General features: G+C 43.1%; 1 protein-coding gene and 1 long non-coding RNA gene across 9 annotated transcripts in view; one reads left to right on the top strand and one right to left on the bottom strand.

The window, feature by feature from the left end:
- Positions 1 to 1815: 1815 nt before the first annotated feature.
- On the bottom strand, positions 1816 to 22251 carry OPTN (optineurin). Of its 5 annotated transcripts, none has more exons than XM_030014709.2 (14): positions 22119 to 22251; positions 21087 to 21266; positions 19033 to 19235; positions 16237 to 16395; positions 14748 to 14824; positions 12482 to 12616; positions 11251 to 11335; positions 7713 to 7828; positions 6881 to 7030; positions 5736 to 5829; positions 4893 to 5051; positions 4070 to 4200; positions 3028 to 3107; positions 1816 to 2787 (listed from the first exon to the last, which is right to left on the bottom strand). In XM_030014709.2, exons 2-14 carry the CDS (start codon positions 21250 to 21252, stop codon positions 2666 to 2668), a joined length of 1677 nt encoding a protein of 558 aa, XP_029870569.1. In that variant the 5' UTR covers positions 21253 to 21266; positions 22119 to 22251; the 3' UTR covers positions 1816 to 2665. The 5 variants fall into 5 exon arrangements, with proteins under 5 accessions (XP_029870569.1, XP_029870568.1, XP_029870567.1 ...); XM_030014708.1 differs by having other exon boundaries at positions 12482 to 12613; positions 22119 to 22227; XM_030014707.1 differs by lacking the exon at positions 22119 to 22251 and adding an exon at positions 22005 to 22024.
- LOC115341521 overlaps positions 22169 to 25266 on the top strand; it is a 21518-nt gene continuing 18420 nt past the window's right edge. The window contains exons 1-4 of one of the 4 annotated variants that reach the window (XR_003923436.2): positions 22169 to 22589; positions 22761 to 22875; positions 23804 to 23942; positions 24641 to 24710. This is a non-coding gene — a long non-coding RNA (uncharacterized LOC115341521). Of the gene's footprint in view, positions 22590 to 22760; positions 23013 to 23803; positions 23943 to 24640; positions 24711 to 25266 lie in introns of all 4 variants that reach the window. The other 3 variants (XR_003923435.2, XR_005932434.1, XR_003923434.2) reach the window with 3 other exon arrangements.

Genomic DNA, 25266 nt, shown 5'->3' with positions numbered 1-25266 from the left:
ATTGTAGTCATATCATAATGTGTCCTGGCGTTTAAGACCTCTCAATATATATTCTGACTGAATTATATTACGTGATTATCTGCGTAACAGGTATGGAAGTAGCTGTACTTTTCAAATGAAGAAAAAATGGCATTGATGGAGACCTGTTAAGTCCTGAACTCACCTCACTCTGTCCCACCTCCTTTGTCCCTCCCCTGATTTACTAAATCTAATGCTATTTCCCATAACTCCCGCAATGGGGCACAGTAAATACTGTCGTCATAGCTGTCAGTCTTCTGTTCAGAAATTCCCACTTTGGACTACTTGAGGCTCGGCTGGTGAATAAATGTTACAATGGTCTTTTACCCTGATTTAGTATGATCTGAGTAGAATGCATTAAATAAACTTTTAAACTGTTTTATTAGACTAATGCTGAAAAGCTACCATTTTGATCAGACTGCACAGTAGTAGCAGTTTATGATGACTGTAGCACTATCCTAATGAAGCTGGACACATAAAGGAAGTCAATCACTTTCACTCACACCAGTTCTGTGGGAAGCTTATGGTCCAGTCCTTCAGGGGGATTTTAGGCGACTGTCTCCACAAAGGACATTCCCCTCATCTTTTCCCTTCTGCTCATTTCTTTCTGCATTAGGAATATGCAGTTGCCTAAAATCCAGAGACACAAATTCCTGCTTGCTTGCCTTTATTCTGAATAACTTTTTCACTGATGAGTCCCTCAGATAAGCACACCCAACAGTTAGAGTAAGGTTTGGGGATCAGAGCACCCTGCCTTTTGTTAAAGCCATTACAACTGTACAAGCAAAAACTACAATTGCATTTTGTTATAGTTTTGCCCTTTACATAAACCTACTCCGCTATTAGGTGCTTTAGTTATAAATGCAGTTTCTTTTGCATTTTATCTTCTAGAGATCCAAGCATTCCTACAGATCACACTGCCTATATATGAAGGAGGACTCAGGCTTCCTAACTCTGGCAACCCAACACCTCTGAGACCAGTGCACTGTAATGTCAAATCAGGAAACATTCAGGCTTATTATAATGTCAACTTTGAAGTGGAAGGGTGAGCCAAGAAGTAATAAAGCGATATTAAAAATAAAATGTTGAACTTTTATATTCAGGTTGTGTGATCATCCCACCCTGCTCCTTCTGAACACCCAGCTCACAATTCTGGCAATCAGAATGAAGTGGACTGGGCACAAATGAACCTTGCTGGTGCCTCTCGGTAAGCCTAACAGACCTACCCCAGGACAAGATGGCACAGATTTAAGTACTGGATTGTAACGAGTCCTGGCATATTTGCTTCCAGAAATTCAGTTTTGAACAGTGGAGGAAAAAAATAAAAATCTTTCCCTACACCACGGTTGGCAGATCAGTCCAAAACCACTCCGAGGCTTCCTTTCAACTGGGCAGTGCCAAAGTGACCAACACTTCTGTTTTTTCAGGAGGAAGACGATGCCATAATGAGGCACCATTGTGGCTGAAGGTTTTCATGCATCTCTTACTTCCCTTCCCTGCCAGTTTCCAACAGTGCAAATGTTAGCTGTTTGCAAAAGACATGCAACTCCTCATTTGCATGGATCCCAGCAACTTGCTCAAGTCGCTTCCTGCCGTTCATGCTGGTTCATGTGTTGTTAAGAGTTGTGACTTTTCCTCCCTCATGCAATGGCAAGTTAAGAACTGTTTTTTTGTTGAGATAAAAACACCAGGGAGGACAAGAACAGAACTAATACACTACACTTCTTTCTACATGAGCTTTTCAGCCATAGGTATTTGCAGTCCTGTTTCAGCCTCCAAAGTATTCACAGGCATAGATAATTTTACACTTGCAATAGATTTATTTTGAGATGTGAAAATCCACTATACTCCTCTTTTTAAATTAGGTTACATCCATCTCAGCGCTTTCTAGCACAATACTGTACAGGTTCAAGTGAATTTATTATAATAAAGAAGAATCAAGACAACACCTTAAAAAGGAACAGTTCTATAAAACCAAGTGACTTGGGTACACCAGGAGCTACATATATCAGACCTAAATGATCTGTTTTAAACCTTACCCACATCTGGCTAAAGCAAGAAGTTACATAAGCCATCAAAAATTTAACATCAGATTAGTATGGTCACAAGGGCAGCAATAAAACTGCCATCTGGAGAAAGAGCAGGGTTCATTTCAAATGCTCGATGAATACAGCACTATTCCATTTTGCTGAAAGCTTCTCAAACAGCTTTTTTAATGTATTAGTTTCCTGATACATAGTATATGAGAGATGAAGTATTTACAGGCTCACAGTACTTTTAATTGATCAGCATATATCCCATCTCCCTTCCAACTTCAGTGATTCAGCCCTGTTCTGGGGGCTAGCCATAAGAGCAGAGCACATCAGGGGAATGTTCCTTAAAGATTTCATAGCAGCAGACACACTGGGAGTTCTTTAATGCATCCATATTGTTATCCTATAAAAATCCTTTTCCTAAAGCAGATTACAACAAGATTAGTGAGTACAGGGCAGGATAGGAGTTTTACCCTCTTCCCATTGAATTAATGAGAAAAACCCTGAAAGCCTCCTTCACGGGTTGTAGAGTTGAGCGTTATTTCAGCAGGAAGAAAAAAAAAAAAGTGTTTGGCAGGTGAAATTTCAGAAGATGAAGAATTGGAGGGCATCACTCAATTAATGCAGTCCATAACATGAATCTGCAGTGTGTCCAAATCAGGTAGAATTTCTTCACATTTGGGACATGAATACATTGAGATATTCCGCTGCTCTGGCCAGTCTTGACTACCAGTTCCTGCAAGCAGAGAATATAAATGATTACCTGTTATATTACTTGATTTTGCCACTCTTTTTGTAGAGTGGTTGAAAGAGGACTGGCTTGCTCCTAACAGCCAAAGAATCATGCTCTCTGCAGCTACCCAGGTGCCAGAATAGCCACAGGGGAGCTGGGGAGCTGCTTGCAGCCAAGCAAAGCTGTTTTAAACTGAACACAGCAGGGCCTGGCCCCGTGAGCTGGAGAGGTTGCTTACGGTACCTCTTTGGACAAGGCGAGGCGAGTGTTCCCGATCTGGTGCCCTCGCTCCGTGGCGATTCTGCATCTCCGCCAAAGAGTTTCTGCGGAGGATAAATAAGTCAAGGGCTCTGAAAAAAGACTCAGTAAAAGGTATCTTCCCTTTGTCCCCAGAAAAGGTAAAAGGATTCAAAATAAATCAAAGGATTTGCAAGTAAATCATGTCAACTGGTCATGAATTTAGTTCACTGCTGCTCAGAAACAGGACCTAGAAATGCTGCCGCTTTGTGAGATCGTGCCAAGGTCCTGCTGAAATCAGGGTCATACAACTGACACCAGCAGGATTTGGGCAGCTACACACCTAGGGATCTGGGGCACACTCCTCTGGAAAACTCCAGGACTCTCAGCTATTCAGGGCAAACTGCAAATTTGATTAAAGTAGAAAGGCAATTTATACCAGAGAAAGGGTTCAGTGTACAGTTGATGTGAAATGTAACTCGATTCTTCAAATTCTGGGCACTCTTCTTGTACCCATGGCTTCCACAATATGAGTGGAAGACACACGGTTAATATTTCTTTTTTCTCTTTTACAGGTAGGAGTGCTCAACTGGTGCAATTCCAGGGTATCACAGTACTTGAAACTATGGGTACTCACTTACCACTGCCACCCGGAGAAGCAGCAGATATCCCTGGCACACATGCAGCAAGCTTAGCTGCATATTCACCACTAAAATTGAGGCCAAACCCCAAAGAAACTCACATGAATCCACAGGGAGAATTTACCAAGCATGAATCATCCGAAGTGAAAACTTGCTAAAGCACCCAAGTAAGAACTAACACACCTTACAGAGATTCTATCACAAAATTAAAAAGAGAAGTCAGTCAATTCATTTTTTTTTCTCTTTTAAAATTCAAATCAACCAAGAAATAAATGTCTGCAAAGTTGTTACATGTCTGCAAAGTTGTTTGCCTTTCTACTGAGATGCTAGCAAGACAATGTTGGTCAACTCCAGCACTCAGCATAACAAGACAGTCCAAAGGCAGCTCAGCCAAAGTCTGTTCTCACCGGCCAAGATCTTCAAGGTTTTGCTGCTCTTTTAGCAGGTATGCCAGCTGGACAGCCAACTGCTCCTTCTCCTCATGGATCTTCTCTCTTGCTGCCCTCTCAGCATGGAAATCAGAACAATAAACTTCCATCTGATCAGAGAAATGAAATCACGCTAAGAATTTGAAACTTAGACTGAACCATAGTCATGTATTATATGCCAAAATAACAAATCTGTATCATAGGCTGCATCTACTCAAAACACTCCCACAGCACCTACACACTGCAAAGTGAAGACCTGCACTACTTACAAGGTGAAGAAGACTCAATAGTTTCTGGATTCTGTATGATACTTCAAGTGTCTTATCTGGGACAGTGCTATTGCCCTCTGCTGTACAGAGGCAGAAATGAGGCACAGAATATCAGTGAGGAGGTGACATGACCAATCGCACAGACAGATCCGTGGCACAGACAGCGGAACCGGGCCAAGTTGCCAGTTCTGTGCCTTAAATGTGAGGCAGACCCTTTTTAGTCACTGTTTACACCACTGGTTTGAGTAAAATCATCCCTAAAACATATGCAGTGATTCTTAAGACAGTGGTTTTAAATACACAAACACATCTATTTCCAACTTTTGTTTGTTGTGCCAGACTCCAGCATACACAGTTCCTCCTACAGAACCATAGGAAATGGTTGTAAAGGCTCCGCAGGGATCTGCAAGGCAGGCCGAGTAAGGGAATTATGCTTTGGAATTGAGGAAATGTATTCCGTATTGCAGAGCAAACCTCCTTCTGGTTTCTGAATATTGGGTGGGGGAACTAGCCAAATTCTGAAGAGCTGATACCTGAGCACGGAGCACAGCCATGGTTTCAAGGTCCTCCTCTTGCTTAGCAATCACCTGCTTCATTTCATCTATCTGGAGCTGCTTTGCAGCAAGGGCTTGTTCTGCCAACTCCACCTTTGCATTCAGTTGTTCCACCACAACTTTATCCACTCTGTCCAGCTGCAAGGAAGAACTGTGATTATGAGATGAACACAGAATACGACTGTGCTTGAAGTGAAAGGTTGCTTCTTACTCCTCCTGCCCTTGGAAAAGCTTCCAATTTTGGTCATCAAAGGAACTTGGACTAAGACAGCAGTGGTGATTGATATTTTATTTTAAAGATTAGTTTTGAGCTTTCAAACTACGTTGTATCAAGTTAAAAGAGAACTCCCTAATAGACACTGCAAATTACGTTTCCCCACTTTCCAAAATTATACAGAAGAATCTGGCACTTCCATGGAGCCTCAGTTATGAACAAGACCTCACTGTGGTGGGCATTCTATTTAAGATTACAAAAATGTCTAGAGGTCTGCCTTCCCACATTTACAAATTATGCTGCAGGAACACCTATATGCCTTTGCATATCACTGATCTCTAAGGACTGGACTCCACACGGCACTGCAGATTAGACCTTATCTAGGAAACACCATGGCAGTACTGATGTGTGGATAAAGTTTTCTATAACTGACAGCACAGGATATATGTTTATCAGTACAATGCTGCTATGTTGGAATGTATGTATGTGTATGTATTATGTGGAAGGGACAACAACTGTTTCCTGCCCAAATTTGTTCCTGGATACAATCTCCCATCCCTTCCCGCTTTCCCCTAATTAATTATGACTTGTTCTTGTGATGAGCTTACCTCTTTGAGTTTCATTTCATCGATTCTTTTCATTGCCTCAGTGAGCTCAGGAACGAGTTTGCTATATGCATCCTGCAAGCTACTATATCTTGCCCTGTTTATGACAAGAAAAGAGGTGAAAGTTTGAAACACTTAAAATTTCTCTGAAATCTAAATAACCTGTTAGAATTTAGAAAAAAGCCACCACCAGCTCCTTGCAAATGAAACTGCATTTCTAATGAGAAAAAAATCATGCTCTGCGTCTCAACATCTCTCTTCCAATGATTTCTGTGCTGCTCTATCCATGGACTGAGTCCAAACAAATGTCCTTACTGATCGTCTGCATTTGATATTGAAGAATCCATCACGCAATATTTTTATATCAAGCTCACAAATTCTGTTCAAAATGTAACACCTCTCTTAGGAAGACATCCAAGCCTTGACTCAGATACTTCAAGAGAATGAGAATTCATCAGGAGAAGAACCAGACACAGACTCCAAAGATAACAAGCAGCTTCTCCAGCAGCTATGACAAGTCCTTCAGGAAGTTCAGCCTCTCTGTACAGCTTGGACTGACATTTGCACACTGCTTACATGGACTGCACATGATGACAGGGAGCAGGGAACCAGAGCAAACAGCGAGTCTCTTCACCTCAGCTTCACTGCACACTTACCTCTCCTAGTTGCAAATGTAGTGTAGGGACCGCAGACCTCTTCATTAATGTCACTTTCCCATCATTGTCACCACCTGACTTGTCCCTGCCTTCCGAGATGTGGACGCATTTACCGCTGCTAGTCAGTGGGACAGCTGATGTCACTTTCCTGCTTCCTCTACCTGTATGTTATACCTGACCCTATTCCACCTTTGACTTTATGACAAAAGGAAGACACAAGTCAGAGCTTACAGCTCAAATTTTCCTAAGTGAGGGCTTCAGTAGATGAAAGAATACAGTTTGGGCCTAATGTGGAGACTCCAGATTCAAAATGACATAGACACTGAGGTGAATGCAGGTTTCTAGTTCAGACTCTACAAACATAACATGGTTTCAAAGGGTGCAGAACACAAAATAGTATTTCAGATTCAATTCCCCTTTGGCCAGGTGCCCTTGGACTTCCCTTCCTCACTGACAATACCTCCCTGGAATATAAAATCAAGTCATACTCACTTTTCTTCATGTGTCTTGGCTTGTTCCAGCTTGACCTCTGCCTGCATGCTCTCCACCTGAAGTTCCAGCTTCTTGATGGTGTATATTAGCTGCTGCTTCTCCTCCAATTCCGATGCAGCAGCTGAGCTTTTTCTTTCCAGGCCTTGGCACCTGACAGAACAAGGAAAAAAGGTTGATCTCTCCTGTTCACCTCTTCCTGGTGGATTTGGCACACTAGGCATATTACAAAGAGAATCTTTACAAAGTGGTTCACTTTAAAGGCTTATTTTGATGAAGAACAAGGAAAGACAAAAAGGAATCTATACACAACCATCAGAAAACAAAGCCACTGAAACCAACACTCACTTTCTTACTATTATGAATCTCAAAGAACTGGAATTTGACAGAAAACTAAGGAACTAAAGTGAAGGTCTTGTAACCACTTTTTATAACCTATGCAATTGGTCTTCAAAAGCACAGACAGTTCATGTGAAAAGGGTCATAACCAGGTCCCTTAGCTTCTTCCCCTAAGACCAGAACATGGATTGATTATGTGAAGTGGAAAACAGGAAATATTTGCCTTTACATCAGGAAGGGTTAAAACCCAAGTCTTAAAATTCAAGGCACTGGTGTTCTATTTCTAGAACTAGGTTGGCAGCTCAGATTTTCTGACAATTACTGTATTTCTGTACTTTCATCTCCACTTACAAAGGAGGAGCAATCTTTTACAGCATTTCTATGAAACAGGTGTTTAAGTTGATATTTGTAGAGCTGGTGAGTTTCCCAAGGTGGGAGTTGTCATACAAATATATGCTGGGTGTCAGAGCAGAACTTTTGTTCTTCTGAACCTTACTTTTCTTGAAGCTTCTTCTGAATCAATTCTGCTTCTTTTAACTTCTCATGGGCTTCCTGAAGCTCTTTAAACAGAGCACAAACTTGCAAATTCAGGGTTTCAACTTCACTGCCAACCTTTTAGAGAAAAAATAAGGAAAATTTCAAATGGACAATTCAAGATACCCAAGCAGGAAGTATCATTCTTTCTCTAGAGAAAACAGCGTAAGTCAGTATGCACTGTTACACTCTATACTCAGTAATAAGGCCCTATCCACAAGGCTTCGCAATTACCAATTATTCCTAAGTATGGCAGAACCCCATTTTGACTTAACACTTTCATAAAATCCAGGTGACTCAAAGACAACACTATTACTGACTTTCCAATGTTGGCTAGAATATACCTTACGCAGATGGGAAACACATCTACATTTTCTTTCTCAAGAGTTCACAATTTAAAACACACGAGAAAAGCAGACAGATTTAGTGATTACTGCTGCTCCTCTAAGCAGTAGTTACAGACTGTCAAAGAAACATAAACAAATGATCTATTCCTAGGTAGGCTTCCAGCCTGCTACCATCAGGGTGCTCTTTAGAAAGAGGTGTGATGGCAGTTTTAGGTCAGAAGCAGCAGTTTGGAACTAGTAGATGAGGCAGACCAAAACCTTAGACTTTCTCCTCCCAGTTACATCCTGCAATGGCATTATCCCTTCCATTCTAGTTTGCTCTGTTCTTGTTTCAGGCAGAAAGCAGAGGACACAGAAGTTTTTATGCATTGTAATTTATTTCGATTACACATGAAACCCCTCCAGCCAACTGGCACTCTCCCTACACATACTAGCCTCTCCCACACCACACGCATGAGAACCACAGATCTGGAAGACTTTAGTTCTTGACTTTTTGAAGGAGAAAATATAACCCCAAATGGTAACTCCATTACCATACATTCATGAATCAACTTTGCAAACCAAGATGATGTTTCTAGTAAAACTGTCATCAATTTCGTTGTGTTTCTGGCCCTTTCATTTGGCCCTCAGACCACAGGAAGATCACTGAAGGATCCTAAAGACAGGCAAAAAAACAAGAGGAGGAAAGAAACAGCAGCTGGGTTCTCCTCCAACCTAAGACACAAAGGACGCCTCAGAGTTTCAGTTCTTAAAATATATCTCCACGCTCTGGAAGACACGAAACCTTTGACTCCTGCTGGTTTGTAGTCTCTGGAGGTACATCCTGGAGCATTCCTAAAGACACCTCTGAATCTCATCATCATGCTAGCATCAGTCCAATTGACCCTAGTACTGTAATTTTCATTGATAATGTCTTATCTCATCAAATGCACAAAAAGTCTCCAGTCCAGCTTGGAATGAGCTGGGTGGCTGTGACTAAGAAGATACCAGGTGTATCAAGAGCATGCTGCTGTCCTATTTCCTTGAAGAAAAGCTCCAGTTTTCCAACAGGGTAAGTCCACCACTTCCCCAGGCAACTGAAGCAATAGAAGTTGTTCATCCATGATGACCTGTGAACATTTCCAGCTTTCATCTCAGAGCAGAAGTGCGGAACACAGCCAGTGTGACTGAGAGTCAGACAGAACACAATTGTCTACTGACAGATGTTGCTGAGGACACCCTCCACAAGCTGCCCAAGCTAATATCATTCATCAGTCGTACCAAGCAAAAGGGACTGAACATAATGGTGTAAACACTCACAAAACACATTGCACTATGCTTTTTCTATCTCAGAAGCAAAAAGAGATCATTATTCTACCATCATAGCTGCAAAACAAGCCACAAAATTATTTTATGCAGCGATCCAACTAATCCAATCACACTCACAGCTGAAAGCACTGATTTCTGTAGGGTGATGGCATTTCAATTTGCAGAAAACTAGACATCAGTAGAAATTGCCTTAACAGAAAACATGTCAACAAATGAAACCATATATCACTGGCAAGAGTCTAACTTCTAATAAAGCTGGACTGTGAATTCTTGGTCCCTGGTAAAAGCCATCATAATTCAAGATATTTTACTTAATTGGAACACAAGCAATCCATGCTTCTGGAAAACAAGTCTGGCAGCCTTGCTGAAAGAAAAGGCTAACCTGACTAAAAAAATCCCATCCCACAGTACAGACTGTCTCTCCCCAACACCCATTTCTTACCCTGCCCAGGAAAGGAGAAACACCTAAATCATAGCCTCCTAGACCTCTGCTTCTGGGAAGCTTGCAAGCAGCCTCCCAGGGAAGACAGAGCACTAACTGCAGTGGTGCCTTAAGATAACTCATCTCAGGAGACCTGGCTGAGGTTAGTGTCCAGCTGCCTGTTTGGTAGAGCATGTCCTCTAGCCTCTTCTCCCCGAGCCGTTCCTCACTCTCCAAACAGAGCCAAAGCAGGTTTGAAAAAACTTTTCCCTCTCTCCCAGGATGTCTTCAAATGCAGAGCCCTCAAAAATAGTGCACACTGCACCTCCACATTGTTTCATTAAAGATCTACATTTTACAATACGGGGAGATAACATGAGCTCCACTGACAATACCCTCTGAAGGAACCCAACAGCATATAAATTGAAATGACTGCCATCACAAGCATGTAACTATGCTGACCTCAATATCAGCACTTAAATGAGCATCTGGCTCAAGCTGTAACTCAGGCAAAGTTGAGATAAGTACTGGAAAGAATTAACTGAGACATCATCTCTCTTCCCTAGAAGGGACATCTCTCGGCCTAACTGCAAACTGGTCTTGTTTAACTAAGCCAGCCCTGCCCTAAAATACCTGTCCTGGCCTTCAGAAGGGCACAGGTCTCCAGCAGATCCCACAGCGCATTTGCTAGCCCCATGCAGCACCTCAGACAACCTACACTACCTCATATACAGGCACCCTTAGTTGCCTGTATTATGCAGTTGCACCGAACCTGAATGGATCTCCACCGCTATGGGAGCTTACAGGCTTACCTCACATAGAGAGGCTTGCAACTGTAGGCACATAAATTTAGGCGTCTGAATGTGGAGCTGAATCCCAACCCCAACATCCATTCAAACCCTTAATTGAAAACATCAGGACTGAGTTTGCCTGGAACTGTATCTCAATCTAAGATAGTTATGCCCCGCCATTGTAATACATCCTACCAAAACCACGAAAAAACCCCACGCAAATGAGCTCCGCATTTAAAGTCTGTTTTACAGTATACTGTCATTGGATTGTGATCCAAAAGCTGACCTAGCCAGCAGCAAGAAAATTTACCCAGTCTAGAACTTTCTGGAGCTAGAAATGACTGCATCTCTCTCTGTTTAGTGGGCATGGCCAGGGCAATGAGGTATACCTGCAGTTATGCTATGCTTCCCTAGTTCTTGGCCACCAATCTCACCCTTTTTTGGTGGCTGGTGTAATTTGGAACCACCTCTAAGATATGGATTGGAGAGTTCAAAATTCACTTTCATATACCCTGTGCAGGATAATTGCCCCTTGGTCCCTGAGTGCAAGTCGAAATCTAGGCCCTGAGGTTGTTGGCCTCAACAAGTAAGCTGTATGTTGTTAAATCTCAGCTCACGAGGACAGGTACTTACAGCCTCTGAACTCTCCTCTTCTTCCTGTTCAGTTTGTGTCCCACTCTCCAGGCAGTTGCTGGCTTCCTTCTCCAGCTTTGACAGTCTGGAAAACAGAAGGAGCCAATAATGATAGATTTGGCCTATATTTAAAGTGAGACTGTGACTGTTCAAGGATTTCATGCAAGTGATGTACTCTCCTTCTAACATCACAGCCACAAATGAGAGGCAGAACTGAAAGCACAGACATGCAGGACAGCCTGCACAATCATGGGGGTTCCTGAAGAACACAGGCCACCCAACATGTATATATAGTTAAAATGGATGTATAACTCTGCAGGTGTGGTGAAGGACAGTGACATTCAGTCCACAGTGAGCGATCTTTGGTACAGTGCACAACTGCTAACCCTTTGGAAATGGGTCAGTCTGTTCACTGAATCCAGTAATTAATAGTGCCTCTATTTTCTTTTGATATTTTCAGAGGCTGAGATTTCTAAGAATCATTTGGCTATGGCTCATTACCTCTTCTAGGAAGTCCACGTAAAAGCAATTACCATGACACCAACCTTTCACAGTAGATAATGTCCTGGAAGTCTTACTTTGTCTCTGCGAAGTGGGGATTTGCAACAGCTACTGCTTAGGCAATTTTCCACACCTGAACAGTCATGCTGATTTATACCAACATAACTGAGCTGAGGCATACCCTCATGCAGGTCTCACTGGAAAAAACTCTCTCTTAGACAAGTTTGGAATGAAACTTATTTTAGACATTTCTAAGGAGCTTTTCCAAGCTCACACATTGCTAAATGTAGCCTGTCAATATCACGAAGAGGACTGTAACCCCTGTTTTATACATAGTGATTTGCTTAAGGTCCCACACACAGATGAGTCATACAAAACCAAATAACTATGGAGGAGTGAGTAGAGAGAACGTCCTCAACTAGTCATCATATCATTCTGACATAACCTGGGGAAAGCTGGAACCCAAAAGGAAATGGGCAATTTGTCTTGATCTGTGCTGCTATAGGGAATAATAATAAAATGTGGAAGCTCTTTTGCCCACAGAAGAGAACCTGTGGTTTATCCCTACAAGGACTACCACAAAAATAAGTTATTGTTACTGACTGCTTGGGTAATTCCCCATCCGGGTCACACTGATATTTCAGCTTGTCTCTGATCAGTCACAGACTTGGTAACTGCAGCAGCCCTGGAAGAGAACAGCTCCAAATGTTACAGTGCACCTGCTTCACACCTCTCTTTGTGATCCTGCAGCTCCTTCTCAAGTTCTTCCCTCTTCTGCGTTTCATTTCTAAGGCAGCAGAGCAGGTGGCTCACAGTTAGCTCCTCGGACTCCAAATTCTTCGATTCATCTGCAGCTTTGCTCCTGCTTGAAACCAAACCAGATGTAAATAACAACAGCTATGATTTTACTAGAGCACTTCCTTATCCATAGTTCTGGGACCCGCTCTGACAGGCCACCTTTTCACACGGTGCTGAAAACCAGCATTCTGAGCAAAGGGCTCATTCCCAAGAACCAAGACCTGCCCACAAACCGCTAGCCACAGTTCCCATGCGTGCAAATGCAGTCCTTGCTTTGCGCAGTGCTCAGACAGTCCCCATGAACCTGGGGGAACAGTTTAGTACTTAAGCAAGGAAACCAAAAGCAGTCAAGGCAATACAAAACCCAGTGCATTTATTCTAACCTACTTTGCAGCCCCTTCTGCAAAGTGCTGCTGTCTGTTCCCAAAATAACATTTTTTTCCAATGAAACATGCAACATTTCTTATCTCTGTCTCATTCCTTTCCAAAAAAAGAAGGCACGTTCCACTAAAAATGGTCATTAGAAATTGCTTTCTTTTTCAGAAAAAATATCTTCAATATTTCACCTCCTTCATATTCTATAGCTCTTTTCAAAATCGCATTATGCTGCTGTAGAAGTGAACCAAAACAAATACAAAAGTACCTGAAAAACAAGGTAAGTTAATTTCCTGGGGATAAAATACTGTATACCATTCCCTCCATTTTTATGTCCATCTAGACAGAAAGTCAAAATCCCCTAACTACACAGTAAGATAGGCAGGTTAAATACACTGTACATTTCAGAAGCTCAGCTATAAAACAGCAGGTGTTTAAAACTTTGCTTTTGTAGTTCAGAACAAAAAGTAAAGCATAGTCCTCTGTGTGCTCCTGAGAGCTAGAAATCTTTGGCGAGCAAAATTCAATACCCCAAAGACAGTGTTCAGCCAGGATATTTTAAGTAAATAACTTTTATCAGGGGATTTTTAGTGGACAGTTCTACTCTTACAGAAATAAACCCGTCCTGAGTGGATCACATTTCTCTGAACCTGTTAACAGCACCAGTCTAAAGTTTCAATGCTGGACAAAGACACGTGGTGACACAGAAAATATTTTAAGAGGTACATATACCCCCTGTTCTTGCAGATATGGCCCAGATACTCATCAAAAGGTAAGCAAGTCCCACAGAGAATGTCTTCTCATAATCAGAGTGTTCTCAGAAGCCACCACTAACAACAAGCTGAATACTTGCAGCCCAGTCTGTGGTCAGCAACTCTCAGTTTCGTCTGCAACCATAACTTCCTCCCCCGCCTGCCCCTTCAACTTCTTAACTGTATGCTGAGGGACAAGTTTTATATGTCATTACATTAAAAAGCCGTTCTCCCTTGCAGGGACGTAGGGAGTGACAACTTGTACATGGAGCACAGCTTTCTGGCCTGCTATGCCCTTAGCATTTTCTATATCCTTTCCTTCCAAAAGCAAAGGCCACAAAGTAAATAAAAGAGTTCAGCCACTACCATCTAGCTGCTAAATTGGGCAGTATCCAAAATGGAAAGTTTAATAGTATCAGCTGTCTATGTCCATGAGGAGTAAAGGTTCAGCTGGGGGCAAGAAAGTCCCTTGTGCCCTGGAGCTGATGTAAAGATCAAATTTTGAGAAGTAACCTAAACAGAATGCTGGTATCTTAAGCCTAGCAACCTGAAAAATAAGGACTATGTCACTGCACTGTCTTTCTACCCCACCATGATACAATTTATACCAACCACACACACACAGAACAGACAAGGTTCAGATCTGAAAGGCTACAAGACCTCTGATTCTTACCAACATCATTGTAATTGGGTAGAGGACAGATACTCTATTAGACCATCTCCAATGACTATAAGGGAGAGACTCCCTGCAGCCTCTATCTTTATCTTTTCTGTCTGACCTCCCTTAAAAGCCTGGAAAGTTGGCAAGTCAGCATGTACACAAATGCCTGGCCAACTGGCCAGAATATGCACTCCCTCTTGTCAGCTAGTGAAAATTGGGAAGAAAAATGTCAGAGAGCTGAGGGTCTTTCTGACATGGTAAGAAGGTAGAGCTACTGCAACAGAAGGATGCAAGGCCACAGAAAAACAGGGTTTTCTAGTGCATTCCTCATAGAAAAAAGTTCCCTCACATTGAAAACAAAACACATTGCAGAAGCCTGAATTACACACATTGCACAAGAACCTACGTACATGTAGACAGCAACGTTACCGGTCATTTCACCACTATTCTCTTGACGTTCCTTAGCAGTTCTATTTATTTCTCCTTCCTAGGAAAGGGAAAACACTATTAGCTTGGTATTTGAACTAAGCAGGACACACTTTTTATTTACTTGAGGAAGAAAACCAGGGAAAACTATTATCATGGCAATAAAAATAAATAAAACACAAAACTCCTACAGATCAGTTTCATGTTTGGAAATTGTTAACTTAAATACTTCACATGCCTTTCCCTGTATATCTTCCGGACTCAACAGAGAAGAGGAACAACAATGAGATTTGGCCTTCTCCTTTCGTCAGCAACTTCCATGGCCACTCTCCCCTACAAAGATGGCCAGGCATCACACAGCAACAGCCAACATCCCTGCAGAGGACTTTAAATATAAGTCTAAAACCCACTCTCCTGCCTCCCAAAAAACCCACTCTTCTTTCCCACTACAAAACTCACTCCTTGATCTTTGTAGCCCAAACAAGAATCTTTGTAGCAAAAAAAGGGAAAATGCATCCTTGAAGGTTTCCTGCAGTCTGAATTTTTCTTCACCAACTCCAAACAAATTTTAATTAAATTCTCTTAATGTCTTGTTGCACTTGTACTTTCCAGAGAGGGATCTGCTATTATGGGGATAGTATAGACCCACATTTTCACATTTTGCCTGTGAGTATTTTTCAGATACAACAACAGTAGAAAAATTAGATTTTTGTGCCTCTAGGGAACATTCTACAGCTTTGCACTTAGTTTTCTTTGCCTGCATCTCTACATATCTGTCAGTAGAAAGTGAGACCCATTCTCAAAAGAAAATGCCCCCCTCTATGCATAGGTGTTGCCCCTTAACAAAACATAGTACCAACGTTCCCAAGAATCCCAACTAAGATAAGACACTTAGCACTTCAAATTAGTCCGAAGTCACCAGCTGGACCATGTTGGTTTTTCCAGAGAATATTTTTAATGCGATGGAGGCTACCTATGACATTAATTTACTTTGAGCATGAAAGTGGAAGGACAAAAATAAATTCCAAGTCCTTCACCACTACAGCTTGTAACACACAAGTGCTCCATGTCAGGTAATCTAAGAGACCATAGAATCATAGAATCATTTATGTTGGAAAAGACCTTTAAGATCATTGAGTCCAACCATGCAACTCTTCTCCCAAATCCACTGTGCCTATATCTTGTGTTACTGCTGTTGCTGGCAGTTTGCAGTTCCCTCTCAAAGAGGCATAAACACTTTTCATTGGCATGGGTATAGATTCACCCTTTCTACTAAAGGAAGACAGGGTGCTAAATACCTGACTATAGAATGTCATCAAGTAAACACTGTCACCATAATTACACTCAGACCTGACTTCCTCATCATTTAGCCTAGTATGAGAAGAAAATTCAGTTTGCAAAAAAAGGAGGACCAAGCTGGAACCAAAGTTTCTGGCCTCAGGTCACTGTGTTCTTTTTATTCCCCTCACTTACATTCATCCCAATCTCCACAAAGGAATCCTCCGCTGAGGAGATGTTCAGCTTGACCTGCAGTTCTGAAATGATGGCTAGCAGATCTGCCTTCTCAGCCTGGAGCCGCTGCACCTGGGATTTCAGCTGCCTCACTTCCTTCTCGGGAGCCATGCAGCCCTCCTGGGATAAACAAACCCTGCATTAGCCAAGCAAAAGGAAACACCAGCCAAAGAGCACAGAGCCTGAACATAACAATGGTGTCCCACATCCCTTCTTCTCTGTTTAGGTTTGCCTGGAAAAACCCAGCGTACAGATCCCTAAACTATGCTTTGGTCCACTAGACAGCAAGAAGTCTACACTGTGAAACCAAGTTAATCAAACGATGAGCATCATGCTTCTGGAAAACAGGGGCCTGGTTCTCTAAACGCATAGATAATTAGGATGTAAATCTTTGCCTGAATCTATGCCTCTCACTACCGCATAGAGTCTCAGCCAACCTACAGAATTATCGTCCAGAACTGTTGTCTTTTTTCACCCCTATCCTATTCCTCTTTTCCCAAATCTACCTAAGATTCTAGGGAGAAAAAAACAGTGGGCAGACAGCTTTTCCACACAACCCACTTTCAGCCTTCCCCCACCATACAACTTCTCTGTATTCCATCTCCATGTATAAATCTCTCCCTATATCCCTGACCTTCACACAAAGTCCTATATTTCTTCTCTTCCACAAAGCCTCTGTCCCTCAAAGATTCTCCCCAAACTTAATCTCTCCTTCCAGTCATGATGGTCTCCTTCACCTTCTGCCTCTTCCCTTTCCCCAGGATCCTCAAAACCCTCTCTTAAGCCTCTATATAACCAGAAAGCCTCATTTCTCTCCCTTAGATGCCTCTTCCCATTATGAAACTTTCCCTGTGAGTTTATTTCTTCCTCATTTTGTAATCTGAGCCTTCCACCTCCTGGTAATACCTTTATTACACCACATTATCATCAATGTAAATTCTGGACAATTCCTGGAGTCTGAATTGCATTCTAATCTATCATTCATGCCAAATCTCCAAACTCTTGCTATGCTGACAGTGTGTCTCATCCCACAGTACCACCCTACCCACCTGACTTGCTGCTGTCTCTGATTTTGTGCTTAGGCTGTAAGAGGATGCAATTAGAGTAAGCTCCAGTGAAGAGAGAGCTTTACAGCAACCTGTGCAAACAGAGGTACGATTTTGAGAGAAACCCTCCTAAGAATGCTCATTCATCACTAAGGGAGGCAACACAATATATCTGTGATTTACTTTGAGTGAAAGAGAGATGTCACAACGGTAGCAATGGACTACAGTCTATCTCTGTTAATAGTAAAACACAGGTGAAAGAAATTAGACTAATTTTAAATTAGAGGAAATTTTTTCATGCTCTTTCTAAACAAAAAGAAGAAAAAAAGAAAAAAATTAAAGTAGAACTAAAGCATTCAAGAGAGAAAGTCATTTTGGCTTAAATGACAGTCAGCCTGAAAATCATCATCAGATATGAAAATGTTGCTAATTTAGTTACCACTGGCTAATAAAACTGCAAAGAATCAGAGAAGAACCAGTGCTTACTCTATGAAGCTCTTGGAATGAGATAATTAGAAGAGATTTATTTTTACTTATCTGGATGTTGGATTACTGTAGCAGGTTGGATCACTCTGTCAATAACATACTTTAAGTATTCAAAGTACAAGAACTTCTAAAACAGGTAAAGGCAGAATAAATCCTCTACTTCCCCTTAAAAACTATTCCAGATTTATGAAATTCTGAGTGTCCTTGAAAATCCTGAAACACAACTTTTAGCCTGTAAAGATTGTGTAAGTAATACTTACACAATCACACTATTTATACATTACTTTCTTCCCCCCTTGTAACTTCTGAACTCATTGGCTAATTCTGATTTACATGCTGAAAAATTTCTTACAGAATTCCATAAAATAGGCAGTCAGGAAAGGAAAGGAGAGTCTACTAGTGTCTCTGTTGAGAAAAAGGCTAATACACTCATCCTTCATCAGGCAACAGAGAATCCACCTGGGTCCTGGACGTACCAGATACGGGGATGCATCAGTTTGGCTCTGCATGAAACTTCTTGTTAAACACCTCTTCACGTGACCATGTGGGACACAAAGCAGGTTTTGTTTTAATAGGCTTTGTCCATAGAGGTCTTCAGTACTACCTGCAAAGTGTTGCCTGGCTACTAAGCAGTCACCTGCAATGTTACGAATGATGTGTTACAGAGCCAAAGGTAAGACAGAGGGATGAAGCTCTGTCAGACTCAAATAGGGCAGCAGAAGTACAGATCTAATCTGACCTTGGTAAAAGAGTTTTCATGAGAGGGAATGACATAATAAAAATAGATGGCGGGTAGGGGTTTTTTTTTTCCTTACATGTCAAATTCTCCCTGAAAACACAAATACAAAAGCAATTAAACGATCATGACAGAGAGATAATCTAACCAGCAAAGGGAGGGATAAAGTCAAGAGATACCCAACGGTAAACAAAATAAAGAATGAAAAGTTAGCAAGAAATGTTAATTTCTTATTTCTTATGTCAAGAATGTTAATTATTATTGTTAATTAAATGTTAATGGAAATGTAAATTATCTCAGGTGTGGCACAATTTTCTTACTACACTCTGAGAAGCCTCACTTTATAAGTCAGGCCAAGACCTCTTGTTAGATCATAAGGATAAAAATGGAGATGTTAACAAATCTCCAAAGCTCCCAGTGTGATGAAGGGACTGAATGCTCCAGACTTTCAGTTCAAAAGCGTGTCAATCCAACCAATTCCTTACTTACCATTTCAGCTCCTTCTTCTCTTTCCTTTAAGCTCTGAAGTTGTTGCTGTAGCTGTTCATTTTCAATGCACTTGGCTAGCAAGCACTGCTTAGCCTCCTTAAACTTTAACTCGTAAAATTCTCGTTCTTCTTTCTGCTTCTCTCGCCAGATGGAAAGTTCCTCATATCGGTCCTTCATAGCTTGGTTATGCAACTTCATGGCTTCTAAACGATAGCCAGAGACAAGACATTGATTCACATTACTACTCTGTCAATGAAACAGCAAATTTCCACTATACTGAGCTCAGAATTCTTCAGTATCAAATGGCTTAGCAATAGTTGGGTATGAAATGCAAACCTCCTTCTCGTGTACCTTAAATACCAAACCAAAACTAAACTTAGTATAGTCCGTTAGCACTATAATAAATAGCATTAAATCCACTGCTGAAATCACATGCCCACACTCTCTCACTTGACTTATTCCTAAACTGAGAAGTACAAGCAAGAAGTATTGTTCACAAGAGGTACTTGGTATCTTGCTGCACGTGTTATTACATGATCAGCCCAACTGAAACTACCGAACTGAGATTCTGAAACTACTGAGATTTGGTACAGAAAACAGACATCCTGGACTGGTAAATTACTGCATGAAGACAAATGCAATCAAATCAAACGTCTCAAATATGCCCAGCAATGCTCTACTTGACCATTTGATTACGATTTGATTGAAAGCATTGAAAAAAATATACCCGACAATTTACAGCAAAGTCAGTTCCCCCTGGCTGGGAAGCCATGCATACGTAACAAAGTCAGTATGTAACAATGTCAGTCTCACTACTGCAAAATGCTTAAAAGATTTTTAGGAAGAGTCAATGAAAGTATTTCAGACTTGCTTTTTTTAAAGCAGCAAACTCAACACCAGTTGCTTGAAAATCTTTTATACATTGTATTTTCCAGTAACTTCCATTACGTCCTGATGTCATATTATAAACTGGCATCTAATTCTTCAGGTTATGTACACAAATGTAGCTCTGGAGAATGATTCTGCAAGGTATGAGTTACAGCAGCTGTCAATATCGTCCCGAAACATTATCTTGTATGATACAGGACCTTTTAGCATAATACCAGAGGTACTTCTAAAACAACTTTCCTGCCAGATACCCATGAGACTCCAAGGCAGAGAGCTTGGACCAGGTCCAAAAATTATTCAGGTGGAATTTAAACACTAGTGTAAAATCACAGCACACATGATATGTGACTTCATGCTCTGCTGTCATATAAACAGTGAGGTACCACTGTCTTTTACATAGAAAATTCCCAGATCCCTTGAGTTTTGCTCTATCCATTTAAAAAAAATAAATTAATATGTGACACCTAAACTCCTGGAATCCAGAAACAAATCTATCTCACCTGGAAGACTCACATCATTAGGCATTTTCAGGAAAACCTATCGATTTCTCCCAGATAGACCCTGCCATGGCCACCGCTTCCTTTTGAACTACGGAAGGTGCTGCCACATCTAAATATTCATAGTCATTACTACACACAGCGCAGGACAGCCTGCTCCAATTCCCCTCTCTGCCCAAGAGGATGCGGTTCTTTTCAGACAGCATCCTAACCCAAACTGTTCTGGGCACTGTGCAGTACCCACCCCTCTTGATGCAGCTATGCCAAAATGTTAGTCTGTCTGCAGTGGAGCTGCCCAACAGTCCAAAAATACAAACCAAAAAAGCTCTTAGAGGTTGACGAGCAAACACCATATCATAGCAAGAGATTTTTCACCTCGCCTCCTAAAATACACAGTGCTATACTGCTTATATGTATAATTCTAAAGCAAATAAGTCACCCATACATTGGGCTGTTCTCCCCCTAGTCTTCCATACCAATTTAATTTGATGTGTCATACCAAACTGGGCTTGCTACTTGCAGAGTCTCTTATAGAACAAATGCCTCCTGGGTATAAAATGTTATCCCGCAAGGGCAAGCGAGCACAGAATTCATACTCATAGGACAAAAAACCCCACAGAAGAGACTCAGGGCTTTTGCATTTCAAGACCAGTTCACATGCACATTCACCTTTTAAGTCATTGTTCTCAGTGATTAGTTCTTTCATCTGTTGTACCATCTCTTCTGGGGTGTAGGTACTAAGGGCAGGGGCTGCCATGCTGTCCATTCCGTTTTCCATTTTACTCCTGGGATGCTCCCCATTTTCAGCAGGACGGCTCTTCAACTTGCTAGACATTTCTGAAGCGTCTACTACAAGGTTTGCAAAGAGAAAACTCTCCATTTCTTGCCCAATAAATGTTTATAAAGAAAACATAATCATACCTTTATTTTATTAAGACAAGCAAGCCACATGTCTTGTCATAACACGCAGGCACCTTCCAATCCCTCTGACCCCGCTACACCTGAGTATCCACGAGTCTCCACATCCCATTGACCCTCACAGGACTGCATGAATAAAGCAACTGATCCCCGAGACGTCCCTCAGCCTAACCAACCCCTCCTCGGGAGCCCCTTCCTCTGGGAATGAAACAACAAGAACCCCTGTCCCACCCACCCTCCCCTCTTTCTCTCACCACCCCCGGGCGTGCGCAGCCGGACAGTATTTTGGGAGGTCGGCACCTCCCGTCCCTGAGGAGAGCGGGCTCCGACACCCGCCCGGCCCTGACAGGGCCTGGGCCGCCGCCGCTCCCCCCCGCCCCGCTCGGCCTCAGCGCGCCCCGACGCTGCGTTTCAACGCCGATATTCCATTTCCGCTGATTTTTTAACTTTCGTTTTCGCTTTCTTGTCCCCTTTTTCCTTCTCCCCCGCACGCCCGGCACCCGGCCGCCGTACCGGGGGAGGCTGAGGCGCCCGCCTCTGCCCAGTCACGGCCGCTCCGTCCCGCCGCTGCACCCCCCCCCCCCCCGCTCCGGGAGCGGCCTCCGGGAGCGGCCTCCGGGAGCCGCAAACCGGCGTTTCCCCGTTCTGCCCTTCCCCGGCGCGGCCCACCCCGGATCCGCCGAGTCACCGGGCGAGCCCGCCCACGGCGACCGCGAGGGAAAGCGGCGGCAGCGGCCGCCCCCCCCCCCCCCCCCCATCGCCGCCGGCAGTCTCCCCGCTCACCCCCCTCACGGCGCGCCCATGGCGGCAGCGGCCCGGCCCGGCTCGGCTCAGCTGACTGCCCGCCTCCGCCTCCTCCTCCTCCTGCCCGGGGACTTCCCGAGCTCCGCCGGTTCCCGCCCACCGGCGGCAGGGGCTGGCTGCCAGCCTCCCTCAGGCTGCCGGGCCTGCCGTCCCAGCGCCCTCGCCCTCAGCCGGGCCCTTAGCGTCTCCCTGCCCTCACGCACCCCGTCGGCGTTTCCCGCCCTGAGGAGCCCAGGGCCGGCCAGCCGAGCGGGGATTTAGGATGGGGTTTGCTGTGGGGATGTAGCCCGTTAATGGCTGTCGAAGGACACGGTTGGATGCAGCGTCTGGGCCGGGATGTCCTTCGAGGCCTGGTTCTCGGGGTTGGCGCTGGTTGGGGCGGTCGCAGGGCTTAGTGACTGTCCTTAGCAGGGCGCTGGGCTGGAATTGCCTCGCGGTGCCTGCTCTGAGGTAATAGGGCCGACTTTGGACTTTTGTTTCCTTTGTTTTCAATGGGAAAAATGCCATTTTACCTAAAATGTCAGCTTTCCGCCTGGGAAAGACCAATCTTTCATTGAATAACCGCATGGCTTGAAAATAAGCTCTTCTGATTTGAAAACGCTGTGCTTTGATACCTCCTAGGAATTGTGAACTGTCTGCTGTTTAATGAAATCGTGCCTTTCTGCGGACTGGTATCCTCAGCTGCCCTCCGAGCGCTGCTGCCAGGGACTCCCCAGCACAAGAAGGGAGATGCACGGTACGTGGTGGACGCTGGCAGGGAGCAATCCTTTCACAGCTGAGGAACTTCAGCATCCACACTGACGGTGCAGGTTACAAATCTCCCTAGAAGTAAAACCAGCAAATGTTTGGGACCACCTGTGTGGTAAAGAACAGGTCTGATGGCAGATTGATGCATGCTGAGCCCATAATCCATGTGCTTTCTGCTTACACTGCTAACAAACAGAATCTGGCTCCTTGTAGGCACGCTGAGATCCTCTCTGCTTGAGGGAGTGTGATCTCTGAATTACTGTTGTCTCCCATCACTGCATCCATGGCTGGTATGTTAGGCAGGAGCGTATGGGAGTTAGAGGGCAATAAAGGTAGCTTCCTTGAGAACGAGGAACAGAAATACTAGCAGCTCATCATGGCTTTTTATTTGAGCTCTGAGCTAAGTTCTCGAAAACTGCAGGACATTACTGCATGTGCAGCAAAGGCAGAAGAAGAGCAACAAAGATCAACTGAGTTTTACTCGTCAGAGGAATTTAAAGAAGCATTTGCTGTTTTATTACACTTCTGATAGCTGACAGTAATCCCATGTTATAGTGGCTTAAACGGAATCCATTGTATAGTCACCTCCTAGCTCAAACAAAATCCATTGTATAGCATTAATAGATTTGCTAAAGCCTTAGGCCACAAGCAGTGAACTTACACTGACTTTATACTCAGTTACATGAAAGGAGGCCCCGAGACGGGTGCATCCTGTGAAAAGTAAGATAACCACATCTGTCGGCAGAAGCTGCATCCTCGAGATAAGGAAAGGAACAGCCTGCCTGGAGACAGAAAAAGGATCCAATGAGGAACAAGAAGACCCCAGACCCAAATATTACCATTGGACTGAACCGTTGCATGAGGGGAGGGGAACTTAGATTGTAAGGGTATAATTGCCCAGAGATGTCTTTGTTCAGGATCCCTCTCCAGACGCACCCAGCTCGAGCTGTCCTATACTGCTGTACCGCTCAATGAATTTGTCTGATGTATGTCGTGTCAGAGACTCTTCTTCAGGAAAGCTAGAGTTGAGCCTGAGGGAAGAGGAGACACCCGAGGGTGAGCACGTGTGTGTGAGGTGTTGGAAGGGGCACCCATCGGCTCACTGGAGCTGCCCACTGTGAAGGGACTCCAGTCCTAGCAGTTAAAGTCTCAGGTGGTGTGTGTGTAGCTCCTTGAATGGTTTGTGAATGTTCGGGCACCGGCTTCTCCCTTAACACCCAGATCTGTTTTTAGTACTCAGAATTAATTTTGGGGAACAGATCTTATTTAGACAGCAAACATCCAAGTTTTGGGGGAGCAGTTTAGCATTTCGATGTGTGCTTCACTGCCAATAAGATCTATGTATCTCGCAATGCTTTGAAGAGATCCAAATGCAAGAACGGTCCTTGCTTACAGTTGTAGAATGCAGGGGGGTTGCTTGGAACTACAACTGATGTATCTGATTCTAATTGGAATGAAATATTTTGCTTTTTAAAAGCCAAAGAAAAATTAAAGTCCTTGTAGACAGGGAAGGAAGAGAAATAACCAAAGAGGCCCTGTGAAAAATAAAAAAATGAGACAATTCAAATTTTTTACATAAAAGGAAAAATTGCTTCTATCTAAGGAACATTAAAGTGTTTGCATAAAACTCTTGTTACACAACAGCATTGTGGTAATACAGTGGAGAAAACAATTGTTTGGGCCCCCCTATTTTATTCAGATCTTTTTTTCAGCACAGTCTCTCAAGTGATGAATTTGTTTTGTCCATTCTGCAGGTCGTGGGTAACATGCAGGAGCAGAGTGTGTTGGGTCTGTGAAGGAAGGAGACTTCTGTTCTAACTCCTGGTGAGTGGTCTGAGCTGCTGGGCTGAGTTATGAGTAGCTCCTCTATCTATGCAGTACTGCACAGATTGTAAATATTTGGAGGTAAGAGCGTAAAAGTGTCTAGCTTTCCCCAAGCTGTTCCATAACATACGTTTGTGAAAATAGACTTCGGTCAGCTCTGGGTCTGAGGGCTCAGATTCAGTCAAGTTACTTAAGAAATTCCCTTGAGGCAGCTGAGCCATGGAAACAGTCTTTGTGTACACCCTTACTCCCTAGCAAATGGGAGATAATGCAGCTTAGCTTAGTCTGAAATGATGGAGGGCAGTGCTGAATTATCTTCACATTGCCCTGTGCCAACAGCTTGGATACTGTTTTTGCAGTTGTCCAGGAGCTGAACCCTGGGAATCAAACAAAGCTGGGACAAAGGCTTGAACTTCAGAAAGCTTTGATGCAAAGAACATCTCTCTATGTATATCTCTACGTGTATACACATAGGGCTTATGTTTTATCCATCTGTCTATCTGTCTTATATTATGTGGAATTCATGCTGCCTCTGACTCTCTTATGTTGGCTCTGC

This window comes from Aquila chrysaetos, chromosome 5, assembly GCF_900496995.4.
Source record: "Aquila chrysaetos chrysaetos chromosome 5, bAquChr1.4, whole genome shotgun sequence".
NCBI classification, from domain to species: Eukaryota; Metazoa; Chordata; class Aves; order Accipitriformes; family Accipitridae; genus Aquila; species Aquila chrysaetos.
The sequence above is the reverse complement of the archived record's forward strand: the minus strand, read 5'-3'. Positions and strand labels throughout refer to the sequence as shown.

Bases quoted from the DNA above. Each gene is read 5' to 3' on its own strand.
- OPTN (XM_030014709.2), bottom strand. From the start codon at position 21,252: ATGTCTAGCAAGTTGAAGAGCCGTCCTGCTGAAAATGGGGAGCATCCC. The intron at 14,825-16,236 runs GTAAGTGAGGGG...TCCCTTTCCTAG, and splicing joins TTGTGGAGATTGGGATGAAT to GAAGGAGAAATAAATAGAAC. The intron at 5,830-6,880 runs GTGAGTATGACT...TGTCATAAACAG, and splicing joins GCCAAGACACATGAAGAAAA to GGCAAGATATAGTAGCTTGC.